Source organism: Hyaena hyaena, unplaced genomic scaffold (assembly GCF_003009895.1).
Source record: "Hyaena hyaena isolate Hyena2069 unplaced genomic scaffold, ASM300989v1 scaffold_315, whole genome shotgun sequence".
Classification (NCBI taxonomy): Eukaryota; Metazoa; Chordata; class Mammalia; order Carnivora; family Hyaenidae; genus Hyaena; species Hyaena hyaena.
The window spans coordinates 345429-360632 of NW_024080948.1; the positions used below are offsets into that span (position 1 = coordinate 345429).

Here is a 15204-nt window from a genome sequence, read left to right on the forward strand (position 1 = left end):
GATATATATTTCTGGGCTTTTCTTCACGCTTATTTTGTGGCAGTGCTTACTTAATTTGAGAGGCTAACCCTGTGCCCTGGGATTGGGATGACATTCTTTTTGAGTAGGATTTTTAAAGATCCCATATTGCTAAAGGTTCAAGGAAGCGGTCTTGTGGTTGTTGGTCATTATGGCCAACATAGGAAGCTGAGGTAACTGGGCTTGATGGTTGGGAGGGAGATGGAAGAGTGAAGAGACCTGCTAAGGCACTTGGTCGCACACTTGAGTGTGTTTCAGAATCACCTAGAAGTCTTGATAAAACAGAGTTCTGGGCCCCATGCCCGGAGTTTCTGAGTCAGTAGGTCTGGGGTTATTGTAACCAAACTTTAAGTTGGGGAATGGGCCCAAATTTGAATTTAGATCACCAGCTCTAGCTGCAATTAAGACTCATGCAAGTTACAGTTGATCATAATGACACTTGTTACAATGTTATTCAGAGGCAAAGTTGTGATTATTATATCACATAAGTCATCTTAAAATATAGTAGGCACCAAATAAACTTCTTTACCATTAAGAAGACAGGTTTTTGTCTGTGCAACTTTTCTATAAATTGAAAATCATTTCCAAATAAAAGTTTATTTAAAGAAAAGTGTTTTGTATTCCTGATCTTCTTATAGTCTGAATGGGATAGAGATAATTACAGTCTTTTACACTTATTTGAAAATACTTCTCAAGGAATTTTACATTATTACACTTGATTCCTGCAAAATCTCTCAGAGATGAGGGAGAAGAGAGAAAATATTTGTGAGTGCTTGCTGTGTGATCATTACTTTATTCATCCAGCAGATACTTATTTGAAACTGGCATACCAGGCATATTTAATTCGTAGGGTAATTCTGTGAGATGGGTGGTGTATTTATTTGTTTTAGTCCAGAATACTTTGATTACAGGACATAGTAACCTACTCAGAGAAGCAAAACAGATCCTGTGTTGTCTCATATAACTGGAAAGCGCAGGTATGAATTCAAGGGCTGAACAGGGTTAAGTTGTCCATTTCTTATCTTGCCATCTGTGTGTGGCTTCATGTTCCTCCATGTGATCACACCTCTAGGGTGCATTTCTACAACTTAGGCCAGCTACTGAGGTGAGGAGGATGAGAGACTATTGGCTAGGCCTGATCACCTGCTTCTGGGGCTAGCCCCAGCAGAACTATGTGATAAGTAGGGCAGGCATGTTTCCAAGGAAATGAGGCTTTTACTTGAAGAAGAGGAAAAAGAGATAGTAGGCAGGGAAACCCAATGTCTCCTACCATTCCCTCTTCAGTAGAGAGAACAACCTCAGCAGTAGCCCGCACAAAGTCTGTGGCTATTACATGATGAGCCCAGATTTGTCTTCCCCCTAAGCCAGCTTCTACTGTACCGTATTGCCAGGAGGAATTACGTCCTAGTTTTATAGTTGAGAAAAATGAGACCCAGAGAAAGTGGTTCAATCTTTCGTAAGTAGTTCAATCACTAATTATGTGAGCCTGGGCAACTTCATAATTTTGCTTTTCACCTATCAAATAGGTAAAACTGTACTCAGTTCATTGACTTATTTTAAGGATTAGATGGACTAAAGGGTAAAAGCCCAGTGCACAGTATGTAACAGGTTGTCTGTAAGAGAGTTCAGCCTTTTCTTGGTGTGTGGTACCCGGACCAGCAGTATCAGCAGCACTTCGGAGCTTGTTATAAGGGCACATTCTCAGGCCCCACCCCGGACCTGTTGAATCAGAAACTCTGCAGGTGGGACTCAGTGGTGTGGGTTTTAACAAGCCCTTCAAGTGATTCTGATGTTCACTGTGTGTGAGAACTGCTGCTCCAGCCCCTTGTGTTCCATCTTCCCTCGAGGTCCATGAAGAGAGAGCATAATGAGTAGGGTCCTGGATTCTTGCCACACTCTATCTCCTAGCTCGTCCCACATGGTTCTTTCTCCTCTGTAAGTGCAGACTGTGGAGCCAGATGTCCTAGGTTTAATTCCTGGCCCTGTCACCTACTGGTTGTGTGATGTTGACAGCTTCTTTATTCTTCAGTTTGTGTATCTTTAAAATTGGGATGATATAATACTGTTATCTCTTAGGTTTGTGAAGATTAAAAGTCATACATGAAGTACCTAGAAACGTATAAAGCATGAAATAAATTAGTGGTTGCTACTGTTAAAATGTTTATCATCATATTAGCCTTTCTGTAAGATTATTATTTTTTTCTGTTATGGTTTGTTGGGGCCTGTCTTTGGGTTCATGGGAGTTCACGTGGGACTAAAGCTGATGTTTTGGTGTCTGGTTCCTGTTGAATAGTAAAACTGAAAGTCTCTCTATGCTTTTTTTAAACTAGGAAATTTCTCCTCTTCTCTCCATGGAGGCTATGGCATTTGTTACTGAAGAGAGGAAACTTACCCAAGAAACCACTTATCCAAATACTTATATTTTTGACTTGTTTGGAGGTGTTGATGTAAGTAGTTTTTCATGATTACTACTGCTTACTGGCTTGAGTATTTAACTCTTGAAATGGAAGAAAGAAAGAATTTCAGAATTCAGAGCAAACACTTTAGAATTTTAATCTTTAGAAGTTCATGGGCTCTTGGGGCACTTAGGTGGCTCAGTTGGTTAAGTATCCAACTCTTGGTTTTGGCTCAGGTCATGATCTCATGATTTGTGAGTTCGAGCCCCAACCTCAGGCTCCATGCTGACAATGCAGAGCCTACTTGGGATTCTCTGTCTCCCTCTCTCGATGCCCCTTTCCTTACCCTCTCTGTCTCTCTCTCAAAATAAATAACTTAAAAAAAAGAAGTTTCAGGGTTCTTACCTGTGTTGAAACACCATAGCTTTTACATTAGAAATAATTAATTTATTTGAGTTGATTATATATTCACCTTTTTTTTTAAGGCACAAAGTGAAAGGTATGTCTCTTACTTCCCTTTGTCCCCTCTTCAGAGACAACTGTGATTTCTAGTTCTTCTGTGTCCCTCCAGAGTTGTTCTGTGGTTGTGTGTGTGTGTGTGTGAGAATAACTCCCATTGTCCCCACCTTAGATTTATTTTCTCCCCACACAGAGGTTGCATACCCCAAATACAGGTATACTGTTCTGTACATTGCTTTTTCCATGTTAATTCTCTAGTTTGGGGATGGATTCATTTCAGTACATGTAAATCTGCCTGATTATTTTAAACGGCTCTATAGTATTTCCTGGTATAGTTATACCATAATTTATTTACCCAGGCCTCAATTGATGGGCCTTTAGAGTTTTCTCACACCTTTCCTTTTATAACAGAGTTGCAATAAATGCTTTTGTACATGGGAGTATATACCTATGGGATCAAAATATGTGTGTTTTATTGTTTATAAACGTTAATTATATATTTAAGAGATTTTATCAGCTTATATCCGCAGTAACAAAGTATAAGAGTATCTGTTTATCTCCACCATCACCAACGCAGTGTGTATATCTGTGTTTTTATGGACTGTGTTATAAAGGTCTTATAGAAAAATGCACCAATAATTATCACAAAATAAGTTCACCCTTGTCACTACACCCCAGATCATGAAATGGAACATTACTGGCCCCCAGTACCTCCTTTACCAAATGGTACTTTTTTTTTTAAGTTTATGTATTACAGAGAGAGCATGTGCATGTGCGCATGTGTGCGAGCCAGGGAGGGACAGAGAGGGAGAAGGAATTCCAAGCAGGCTCCACACTGTCAGCACAGGGCCCAATACGGGGCTCCATCTCATGAACTGTAACATTGTGACCTGAGCCGAGATCAAGAATTAGATGCTTAAGTGACTGAGCTACCCAGTGCCCCCCAAATGGTACATGTTAAGTACAATTTATATATTTGCTAAGTAGATATGGGAAAAATGGTATTTTTCTAGTTTTTTAAAAAGCTTTATTGAGATACAGTTCACATACCGTACTATTCACTCATGTAAAGGGACACTTCATTGGTTTTTAGTGTATTGGCAGGTCTGTGCAACCATCACCACCGTCAGCTTTAGACATTTTTATCAGCCTAGAAAAACTCCATCATATGTTTTAGCTCTCACTCTCCTACACCCCTGTCGCAGGCAACTTTTACTCTACTTTCTATCTCTATAGATAGCCCTATTCTGGACATTTAAACTTAGTGGAATCATGTAATACGTGGTTTTCTGTTACGGACTTCTTTAATTCAGCTTAATGTTTTCAAGTTCATCCATGTTGTGGCATATGTCAGTACTGCATTCCTTTTTATGGCTGAAGAATGTGCCATTGCATGGATATGCCACATTTTGTATATCTTTTTGTCAGTTGATGGGTTTTTGGGCTTCTACCTTTTAGCTATTAGGAATAATGCTACTCTTAACATTCGTGTCCACTTTCTGTGTGGACATATGTTTTTATTAATTTAGGGTATATACCTAGAAGTGGGTTTGCTGAGTTGTATGGTAACTCTTAAGTTTAATCTTTTGAGGACACTTTAGACTATTTTCCAAAGTAGCTGCACCATTTTACATGCCCACCAATGATGTATGGGGGGGTCTAATTTTTCCACATCCTTGTCAGCATTTATTATTACCTGTGCTTTTGATTATAGCTATACTCTTTAGTATAGAGTGGTATCTCACTGTGGCTTTGCTGTGGGTTTTCCGGATGGCTAATGGTGTTGAACATCTTTTTATGTGCTTATAGGTCATCTGTATGTCTTCCTTGGAAAATCTGTATCTCCTTTTCTCATTTTTTAATTGGATTGTCATCTTATGCCTTTTAAGAGTATTTAAATATTCTCTTCATAGTTTTTAAATGTTGCATTCTTCTGTGAGTGGGATTGAAGATCTTCTCATGTATTTATTAGTAGTTCCTTTTCTGCTAGTTGTCTCTTAGTGTTTTTTGCGTCCTTTTCTATTTGGTTATTAGGCCTTTCTTTATTGATTTTCCATTTTAGTTTGTTAGGGCTGCTATAACAAACTCTCACAGACTGGGTAACTTATAACCAACAGCAATCTATTTCTTGTAGTTCTGGAGGCTGGGAAGTCCATGATCATGACAATGGCAAATTTAGTGTCTGGTGAAGGCCCTCTTCCAGTTTGTAGACTGTCAGCCTCTCTTTGTCCTTCTGTAGTGGGAGAGGCCAGGAATTTCTCAGGAGCCTCTTTTAGAAGGACATAATCCCATTCATGATAGCTCTGCCCTCTTTACCTAATCAGCTTCCATAGGCCCTACCTCCTAATGCTGTCCCATTTGGCAGTAGGATTTAACATACGAATTTTGAGAGGACACAAACATTTGGACTATAACACTTTCTAAGTACTCAGTTTTTAAAGGCCCTTTTTTGGGGCCACCTGCGTGGCTCAGTTGGTTAAGCTTCCCAACTTTGGTTCAGGTTATGATCTCTTAGTGAGCCCAAGCTCCAAAAGCTGGGCTCTCTGCTATCAATGCAGGGCCCACTTTGGATTCTTTCCCCCTCCTCTGCTCATGGGCGTGTGCACATGTGATCTTTCCCTCGTCTCTTTCAAAAATAAATAAAAACGTTAAAAAAAAAAAAAAAGTCCTTTGTTATATGTGTTGGTTTTTTTTTCCCCCAAGTTTGAAAATTAAATTTTAACTTTATGATTCTTTTAAACGTAGAGGGGTTTACTTTTTAGGTACAGGAATGATGTTCACTTTGTAAAAACTAGAGCTGTACATTTGTGGTGTATACTCTGCTGGGTCATGTTATACTGCAGTTTAAAAAATACTTTCTTAATGATGCCATTTTCCACAAAAGTAAAGATTACTTTTGTGAAAAGTAAAGTGTTACACTTTTGCATACCATAGCATCAGCTGTAGTCTTTGTTCCCTAATCATTGTTTAACATTGCCTGTCCTCAGCAGCTCTCCTGCTTCTGCAGCAGTTACTTAATGACCAGTTTGAGGGATCTCTCACCTCTAAATTGTTCATCGAGGAATGTATTTTAATAGAAACCACTGTATTTATGGGAGGAAAAAGAATAATGTGGGTTTTTAGGCTGATGTCTGTTTGGATCAAAGTTTCTTGATTTTGTGAGGTTTTGGTCTGCTTTGGGGAAGATTAGCTTCTTTAGGAATTTCAGTCTATTCATAAATAGGAGCTTTTGTTTGGGTCCTTTTGCTCTAGACTTACCTTTAGTTGGGTGCATTTGTTCTTGTTGAACTCCCTGGTCATCTTGCTCCTGTTACAGGCAGAGCTCTTTATTTCTTCCTCTGCCAGTCACTAGCTATGCCCCAAAGTAACCCTTTCTTCAATATGAATTGGAATAATTGGGCATGCTAGTGGTTAGACCACTCCTTTGTCAACTTGACCCAACCCCTGACACAGCAGTGAAAAGTGTATCCTAGAGTTTGTAAAGTCAGATGCATACAGGGTCAGGTTGGTAGCTTACTGGACTGATGGAGCCAGAGTCAGATGATCTGTGTAAATTAAATGCCTGCAGGGATTGTGGAGAAGTGGAGAGTGTGTGTTCGCTTTTATAGGGAAATGACTCTTTCACCCCCATTGACTCTTGTTGCTCTGGGGGTATGTGGGAAATCTAGATTCTTATGTAAAATTTCCCAGCTTTTTAGTAGATGTGGACTAGATGAAATGTCTGTCGGCCAGGTATAATCCATAGCTTGGCATTCAAGGACTTTTAATATATTCATTGACATAATCTGTCTTCCATATGAAGTAAATTTATTTTCTTATTATTTTTTTAATGTTTATTATATTTGAGAGAGACAGTATGTGAATGGGGGAGGGGCAGAGAGAGAGGGAGACACAAAATCTGAAGCAGGCTCCAGACTCTGAGCTGTCTGCACAGAGCCTGACGTGGGGCTCAAACTCACCAGCCACGAGATCATGACCTGAGCCTAAGGCAGACGTTCAACTGACTGAGCCACGCAGGTGCCCGTGAAGTAAATTTATTTTAAATATATAGTCTATGCCATTGAGCATCTTAAACCTTTGGATGATTTTGAGCAGTGGGGTATCTGTTTAGAAAATTTAAAACTTTAAAGATCTTTAATCATTTTGCCTTGTTTACATTTCTTTAACTTTCTCATGGAGATGTAAGTCAAAATGAGGCAAAGCTTGTATACAAAGATGCTTAGTGTAGGGGCGCCTGGGTGGCTTAGTCGGTTAAGCGTCCGACTTTCGCTTAGGTCATGATCTCGCGGTTCGTGGGTTCGAGCCCCGCGTCGGGCTCTGTGCTGACCGCCAGCTCAGAGCCTGGAGCCTGTTTCGGAGTCTGTGTCTCCCTCTCTCTCTGACCCTCCCCCGCTCACGCTGTCTCTCTCTCTCCTAGAAATAAATAAATAAAAAAAAAAAAAAAAAAAAAAACAAAGATGCTTAGTGTAGTAGTATCACATATAATAGTTAAAAGTATTCCTCAGCAGGAAGACAATTTTTATTTTCTACAAGGTTGGTGAAATATTGTTGATTTTCTCTGTTACTTTTTATTCTCTACTAAATTAATTTCTACTCTAATTCCTATTATTTCCTTTCTTCTGCATACTTTGGGTTTTGTACCTCTTTTTCTAGTGCCTTAATATGGAAAATAAGATTATTGGTTTGAGATAATTCTTTTTTTTTAATATAGGCATTTACAACTATAAATTTCCATCTGAACACATATCATAAGTTTTACTATATTCATTTATCTCAAAGTATTTTCTAATTTTTTTGACTCATTTATTCATATGTGTATGAATAAATTATCCACATTGGTGAATTCCCCAATTTCTTCCTGTTACTTTTAATTTTATTTCATTGTGGTCAGATAATATGCTTTGTGTAATTTCAGTCTTTTCAATTTATTGAGGCTTGTATTATGGTCTTATATATGATATATCCTAGACAATATTCCATGTATGCTTCAGTAGAATGTATGTGTATTCTCTTGATAGGCAGAATGTTCTATTGGTGTCTTTTAGAGCTTATGGTTTATAATGTCCAAGTCTTCGGGGAGCCTGGGTGGCTCAGTTGGTTTAGCCTCTGATTCTTAATTTTGGCTCAGGACGTGATCTTGCGGTTCTATGAATTTGAGCCCCACATTGGACTCTGCACTGATGGTGCAGAGCCTGCTTGGGATTCTCTCTGTCCCGGTCTCTCTCTGCCTCTCTATCTCTCAAAAAAATAAAATAGTTAAATAGTTTAAAAATAAAATGAGAAAGCTGAGGCCATGGAGAGACATTACTTGCCCAAGTTGCCATGGAGACTAGATGGCTAAGCTGTGACTAGAACCCAGGCTTCCTGACTCTTGGTACAGTGCTCATTCTCATGAGCCTTACTGCTTTCTGGGTGTGTTGGGAAAAAGAGGGACTTTCAGCACCATGACAGATATTTGGGCCATCAGTTGTCATGGCAAAGATTGTTTTATAAGTTATGCTGGAAATAATTTTGAAGATTTTACCCAATTTTCTTTTTTTTTTTTTTAACTTTTTAACTTTTTATCTATAGCTCCTTGTAGAAATTCTTATGAGGCCTACAATCTCTATCCGGGGACAGAAACTGAAAAGTAAGTATACTTGCAAGCCACTGGCCCTCATTTCCCAGCGTGCTGATGTGATGTGGTTTTCAGGGGCTTCTCTTCTTTCACCTCCAAACTCAGGAGTGAGGGTCTGCCTTCTCTTCAGTGGCAGCTTGTGCTCTGCTCCCCCAGCCAGGCAGCTCTCTTTATCAGTTTTATACTTGGTAGAAATATAGATCTGGGACTTTAAATGAAAAAACGTGAAAACCACTGGGCTAAAAGAATTGCATCTTTGAAGTTTCTAATAGTCTCTGGACCCAACTTTTAGGTTTTCTCTAGAAATTCTTATTTCTCCTATCTAGTTAATTGAGGGAGTAAAGAATAACCTGATAGGATCATTTGTTTTATGTTATTGTAAAGGTGATATGTGCTCTTGGTAAAAAGTTCAGTCATTACCAGAAATGGTAAGGGTTAAAAAGTCAAAGGGTTTTGGTCGTACATTATTTCTTAAGCTGGGTGATGGGTCTTATGGGTATCAGTCCATTATTCCTTTTAATAACTTCTACATGTTACAAGTATTACTTTTAGGTATTCAGTATTTAATAAGGAGGAAAAAGTAAGAGCACTTTTCTTTGGCATTAAAAGCCAGTGATCACACACACAAAAAAAATACATACATGCCAGAGATCACTTTTAACATTTGATGAATGCCCTTCTACAAAAATCATGTACATATTTTTTTAATTGAATTATGTACAATGAGTGAGCATTAAGGTAGGTATCCTGGATATCTGCGGGCAAGGTACGTATCTTGGCTGACCCTTTCAAGGAAGTTCACTTAATCCAACTTAGTGAAGCTTGTATCCTTCGCTACTGACAGAAGCACTGGCAGCACATATTGAGGCTGTGTTTCCTGATCAGCCCGTGGCGGTTTGATCAGATGCGGCAAGAACGAGAACCCTGGTCAGACTTCCTCAGATGGATCCAGTAGAGCTGCTGCTGACCCATCTTGCTCTCTCTGAGGTGACGAGGCAAAAGGAAAAGTACATTTTTTAATTTAAAAAAACAAATCCCCCCCACCCTTAACTTGAACAAACGAAACTATGTAAGGCCTTTTAGTGTGTGCAGCAGTGGTTAAGAAGATTCAGAGTCATCTGAGGTCTCAACTTTGTCCTCTATCTAAATTGGTTCCTTGGGTACTCTGTCTACACCAATGATAAATAGCATCTTGTAATGACTTGTCGGGGTATTTATTCTCTCTTCCTTGTACTAGATTTATAAGTTCCATGAGGGCTCAGACTCTGTCTTTTTTTTTCTTCCACTAAACACTGTGTATTCTTTATCTGCTCTAGAGTAGGTGCTGAATAAATATTTGATGAATGAGTGAATTTCAGTTCCCTTTGAAAATGAAAGGTCTAGAAATATTGAGATACACTGATCTGGTATTCCAGCCTGCTCTGAAGTCATGAGATAAACCAAAAAAGCCCCCACAGGTTAAAAGGTAGTAATGAGGATATGGGACATCTGCATTGTCTCAAGATTGTATCAGATAAGTCTTCTGGTCAAGCTAGCTTGTCAGGGCCACTCACTGACATCTCAGAGGGAGACCTAGCATTTTAGAGTTTGTGGCAGCATAGGAATGAATGGAAGCAGTTTTTAAAAATTTAATGCCAAAGAAAACACTTCTTTCATGGATCATACTTAGTTTTATCCTCTTCAGGCTTTGGGGTCATAACAGTTGTTTCCTTTTTATGGTATTCCCCTATTCCTACTACAGAGAAGTAGCTAGTTCTTTGTTGGAGTTAGTAGGTCAGGCAATAAAAGCTGTTTCCCCAACAGATATAACAAAAAGCAAAACAAAACACACTTAGAGTCTTTAGTAAAAATGATACCTTTGTTTGCTGCAAGTAGAACTTTCAGTGGAAACTTGTAGCACTCAGTCAGAAAGCTCATACTTTGGATTCTAGCAGTTCTGCTTTTGGAAATGTATCTTGAGGAACCTATGCAACACAAGCATAAAAAGGTGACACACATAGATTAAATTGCTTACTTTTAGTGTATTTAAATAACAAAAATTCACCCACCCCAAACCCTGGATATACTCTAAGCAAACTACAGAGAGGACATGGCTATTAAGTGATGATACCGCAGTAGGTTGAAAATCTGAAGACTACGGAGCATAAGAAGAAAATGACTACTATATCAAACCAAAAATCCGTATACTAATTGGCTTGTAGGTTCTGATGGGCATCATGAAAATCTTTGGTAAGCAAGGATTGGAAAGAGGTGCGCTAAAAGGAAAATAATCATCTTGGAGGAGATTGTGAGGAACAGTTCAAAAAATTTAATTCTGTCACAGCATCTTTTCAGTGAGGAAAATAACCAGTTATTCCCCTTTCACTTTCAGTAAGTGATGAAATGTCCAAGGATTGTTTGAGCATCCTGTATAATACCTGTGTCTGTGTAAGTATGCCTGCCCTTGCGGCCCCATTTATCTCCCTACCACATCTGCAGTGCTTGAGAAGGGAAAGTTCAAGTGGGGGTGGTGGACATGAGTGCTATCCTCAGACACGGGGCAATTGGACTGAATGACATGGGCCTGAGAACCGGGGCCAGCAGGTGGGAATTGCGGGGAGGCAGAATTTCATAGAAAGTGTTAAGAACCAGGGCTGCGGCAGCAGTTGGTGATCTCCTTTAGCCCTGGAGAGACTAAACAATCTCTCCAGAGACAGACAGACTCTGTCCAAGCAGAGACTGAACAATCACTTACCAAGTGGATACATGTACTGAGAGAGTATATTCCTTATAAGATTCCTTTTAATCCTGTTATTTCTGTTTCTTCATTTTCCTTGTTAGAAAACAAAACAGGAACCAGAAACCTCATCAGTATATTGAGCAGGACACTCTGTTAGCAAGAAAGAATGGTGAATAAAAGAAGCATTTTGGTAGATAGGAAAATGTCTAGCCCTTAGTGCTAGAAGATGATTTGGAGTTCTGGCTCTTGGCTCAGTGCTTATTAATTCACCTCCCTGAGCATTTAATTTCTTATCAGGAGAGTGCAGTTAGTAATATTATCAACATTGTTGGCTTATTGTGAGGACTAAGTGGGATGATAGATGTGAAAGCACATTGTAAAGCAACATACAAGTGGTAGTTTTTGTAAGACACAGTATCCATCTTTTAGGAACTTCTGTGGTAAACTGTAAGCAGCATAATACATGGCAGAAATGAAACCGATGTCCCTATAGAAGTGAAATCTGTGTGCTATGAAAATATAAATTTGGGTTTAAGCTTCTTATCAACCAACACAAATAGAGAAATAAGTTTCAATGCTGTGCAGTACAGCACCTGTAACTGTGCCATACAACAGAAGTACAGCGTGAGCCATGTAGATTATTTTAAATTTCCTTATAGCCACATTTTTTTAGAAAGAAAAGAAGTAGGAAGAAATAGTGAAGTTAATTTCAATAATACATTTTATTTAGCATAATATATCAAGATTATTCCAATATGTCAGGGAGCCTAGGTGTCTCAGTCAGTTGAGCATCTAACTCTTGATTTCAGTTCAGGTCATGATCCTGGGGTCGTGGGATCAAGCCCCATGTTGAGCTCCATGATAAGTGTGGAGCTGCTCAAGACTCTGTCTTTCTCTCCCCGTGTCTCCCTCTGCCCCTTTCCCTGCTTGCATGCTCTCTCTCTCAAAAAAAAGAAAAAGGGGGGGGGGCGCCTGGGTGGCTCAGTCGGTTAAGCGTCTGACTTCACCACAGGTCATGATCTCACTGTTCGTGTTTTTGAGCCCCACATCGGGCTCTGTGCTGACTGCCAGCTCAGAGCCTGGAGCCTGTTTTATATTCTGTATCTCCGTCTCTCTCTTCTCTCTCTCTCTCTCTCAGAAATAAATAAAACGTTAAAAAAAAAGATTAAAAAAAATGAGAGGGAGACTAGAGAAAAACAAATTTAAAAAAGATACTAAGACTATTCTAACATGTAAACAGTGTAAGTAATTATTAATAAGATATTTACCTTCTTTTTTTGTACTAAGCTTTTAAAATTCTGTGTGTATTTTACACTTGGAACACCACGTATCAAGTGCTCAGTAGTCACGTTGTAGCTGGTGGACAGAGAGGCACAGACAGACTGTAAGATAAAAGTAAACTAATTGTTCAGCTATCATATTCTTGCAGTGGTCAGTAAGAACTTGTCCTTATTTTAAAAGATGTGTATGTATGATGGGCAACTTCTATGTGGTCATTAGTTTTATGAGGCTGTTTGTTAATAATGACACCTAATGTTAATCTGTGATATTCCAGCAAAACATGGTTCAGGAAAAAAAAAAAGAAAAGGAGGAAACAAAAATGTGAAGAACATAGGAACATAGGATGATATGGTCCAACTCTATGCTGATCTGGCTTAATTCTAGGGATTATGAAGAAATGTCTGGAGGTGCCTGTTTTGGGGTGGGGACTTGTGTAGATTTTGACTAATCTGGAGTAAGCACATCCTGCCTGCAGACATTGACATTCACAACTTAAAATGTACTGCTGGCCAGTTAAAACTTGGCCTACTGGGTGCTAGTGTGTAGCTCTTCATTGAGTTACTAGGCAGGTATTAGGTCAGAACATGTGATGAACCTACCATGGAGAAACCCATCCCCTCAAAAAGCATTTGCACACAGTGTTTTGTATATGGTTGTAGGGATTTAAGGCCTCTACCAAGAATTCCTCAGGGAGCTTAGAGTTGCCTTTCCAGTTTCCAGAAGGGGGTGCCTTGCTTTTCACGGTTTTTGTTTTGTTTTGTTTTGTTTTATTTTTAAATGGCTCTTTTCAGTTTATTGCATGAAGGAGTTACACTAGTCCAAGTTAAAAGCAGACCCCAAATGGTTACATTATACAAGCTGTGAGGTTTTTAAACTTGTGACAAGGGACAGAAGGGAAATTCTACTCATTGCAAGGAAATCCTCACTTAAGCGTCAGTGAGCCAAAAGCACTTAAAGCCCATGAACCTTCAGATGGTCGTCCTTAGCCAGTCCAATCTCTACAAGGAACTGGCATATGTTCTTGCGCTGGTCACCCTGTAGCTGAATTACTTCTCCATATTCTGGATGCTCAATTACAATACCATTGCAGGCAAATTTCTTAAACGCCTTCACTAGTTTCTTTTTATCTTAATCATCAGCGATCCCTTGGACAGTAGTAAGGGTCTTTCTGCCGTTTCTCTGTTGAATTCTTATATGGATATAATCCTCAGTGCCAGCGGGAAGCAGATCATCACCCTTACTTGCATCAGCAAAGGGGTCGAAAGAGTGGAGGTTCTGGATAGCGGACATACGATACAATGCCTTTTCCTGGATGGAAACGGCCTGCAGAAGGCGGTGGCGGGAGAAGGTGGGCGGGGGTACAGAGCGTCTGGAAGCAAGGGGTCTCAAGGGGGAGGCTGCTAAATCCTCGGCGGTGGCTCACTGACTGGGCTCAGGTTTTATGATAATCTATCCTGCCTTTTCTCTCTCCCTCGTGATAGACGGAAGGAGTTACAAAGCGTTTGGCAGAAAAGAATGACTTTGTGATCTTCCTGTTTACATTGATGACGAGTAAGAAAACATTCTTACAAACAGCAACCCTCATTGAAGATATTTTGGGTGTTAAAAAGGTGAGCTATGTTCTCCAGCAGGTGGATGACCAGATGGTAGAGGGTGTCTCTGATAATTGGATTCTCAAGCCTGAATGATGTACGGAGCTGTTTTATTTATTTTTTTTTATTTTTTATTTTTTTAAAAATATTTTTATTTATTTCTAGGAGAGAGAGAGAGAAAGAGAGAGACAGCGTGAAGAGGGGAGGGTCAGAGAGAGGGAGACACAGACTCCGAAATAGGCTCCAGGCTCTGAGCTGGCAGTCAGCACAGAGCCCGACGCAGGGCTCGAACCCACGAACCGCGAGATCATGACCTAAGCGAAAGTCGGACGCTTAACCGACTAAGCCACCCAGGCGCCCCTGTACGGAGCTGTTTTAAAAGAAAAATTCTTCCATATTCCTAGTGTTAACTTTTTTTTTTTTTTTTACTTAAATATATTTAGGTACAAAACTACGTTAAATTCCTTCTTCTAATGGGTTCTAAATGACAGTAAAACCTAAGCTAGTATATAAATTGAAATCAAACTAATGATAAAACTCAAAAGTTCAAATTGCCTTTAATGTGATGGCTAATGTTACTTTGCTGAAATCAAATTGCCCTTTGCTAATTATTATGATTCAGGATCTTTTTAACATACTTATGCTACTGTATGCTGTGTGATAACTCCATTTTCCTGTCACTTTTATACATTTGAATTCTGTGAAACCTTCATTCATTATGTTTCCCTGGGTGGTGATGTTTGACTTGGACTTACTAAGATCACTTCTGTTTATTCTCGTTAGTCTTAAACAGTTAAAGTTTTAATTGATACCAATATAGGAGAGACAAATGTGAGCACTGAAGTCCTGCCACTTGGTCATAAGACGGATGTTCAAAAGATCCCGAATATGCTTTTAAAGAACAAAACAAAACAAAACAAAAACACCCCACACGCAGGTGCCTGGGTGGCTCAGTTGGTTAATTGTCCGACTTTAGCTCAGGTTACCATCTCATAGTTCATGAGCTGTCATGCTGACAGCTCAGAGCCTGGAGCCTGTTTTGAATTCTGTGTCTCTGTGTCTCCCTCTCTCTCTGCCTACCCCCCCCCCCCACTCATGTTCATCCTCTCTCTCAAATATTTA

General features: G+C 39.5%; 1 protein-coding gene and 2 pseudogenes across 4 annotated transcripts in view; 1 reads left to right on the plus strand and 2 right to left on the minus strand.

The window, feature by feature from the left end:
• Window positions 1-15204, plus strand: part of LOC120242771 (transient receptor potential cation channel subfamily C member 4 associated protein) — a 77626-nt gene that overhangs the window by 13508 nt on the left and 48914 nt on the right. For all 4 annotated transcript variants that reach the window (XR_005531163.1, XR_005531164.1, XM_039248700.1 and 1 more), the window contains exons 3-6: window positions 2349-2465; window positions 8445-8502; window positions 10862-10917; window positions 13972-14100. Coding sequence is in view for 2 of the 4 variants with exons in the window: in XM_039248700.1 (XP_039104631.1) it covers window positions 2349-2465; window positions 8445-8502; window positions 10862-10917; window positions 13972-14100 (360 nt within the window). In the remaining 2 variants the exon portion in view is untranslated. The remainder of the gene's footprint in view (window positions 1-2348; window positions 2466-8444; window positions 8503-10861; window positions 10918-13971; window positions 14101-15204) is intronic.
• On the minus strand, window positions 9293-9462 carry LOC120242774 (annotated as a pseudogene).
• LOC120242773 lies at window positions 13269-13811 on the minus strand (annotated as a pseudogene).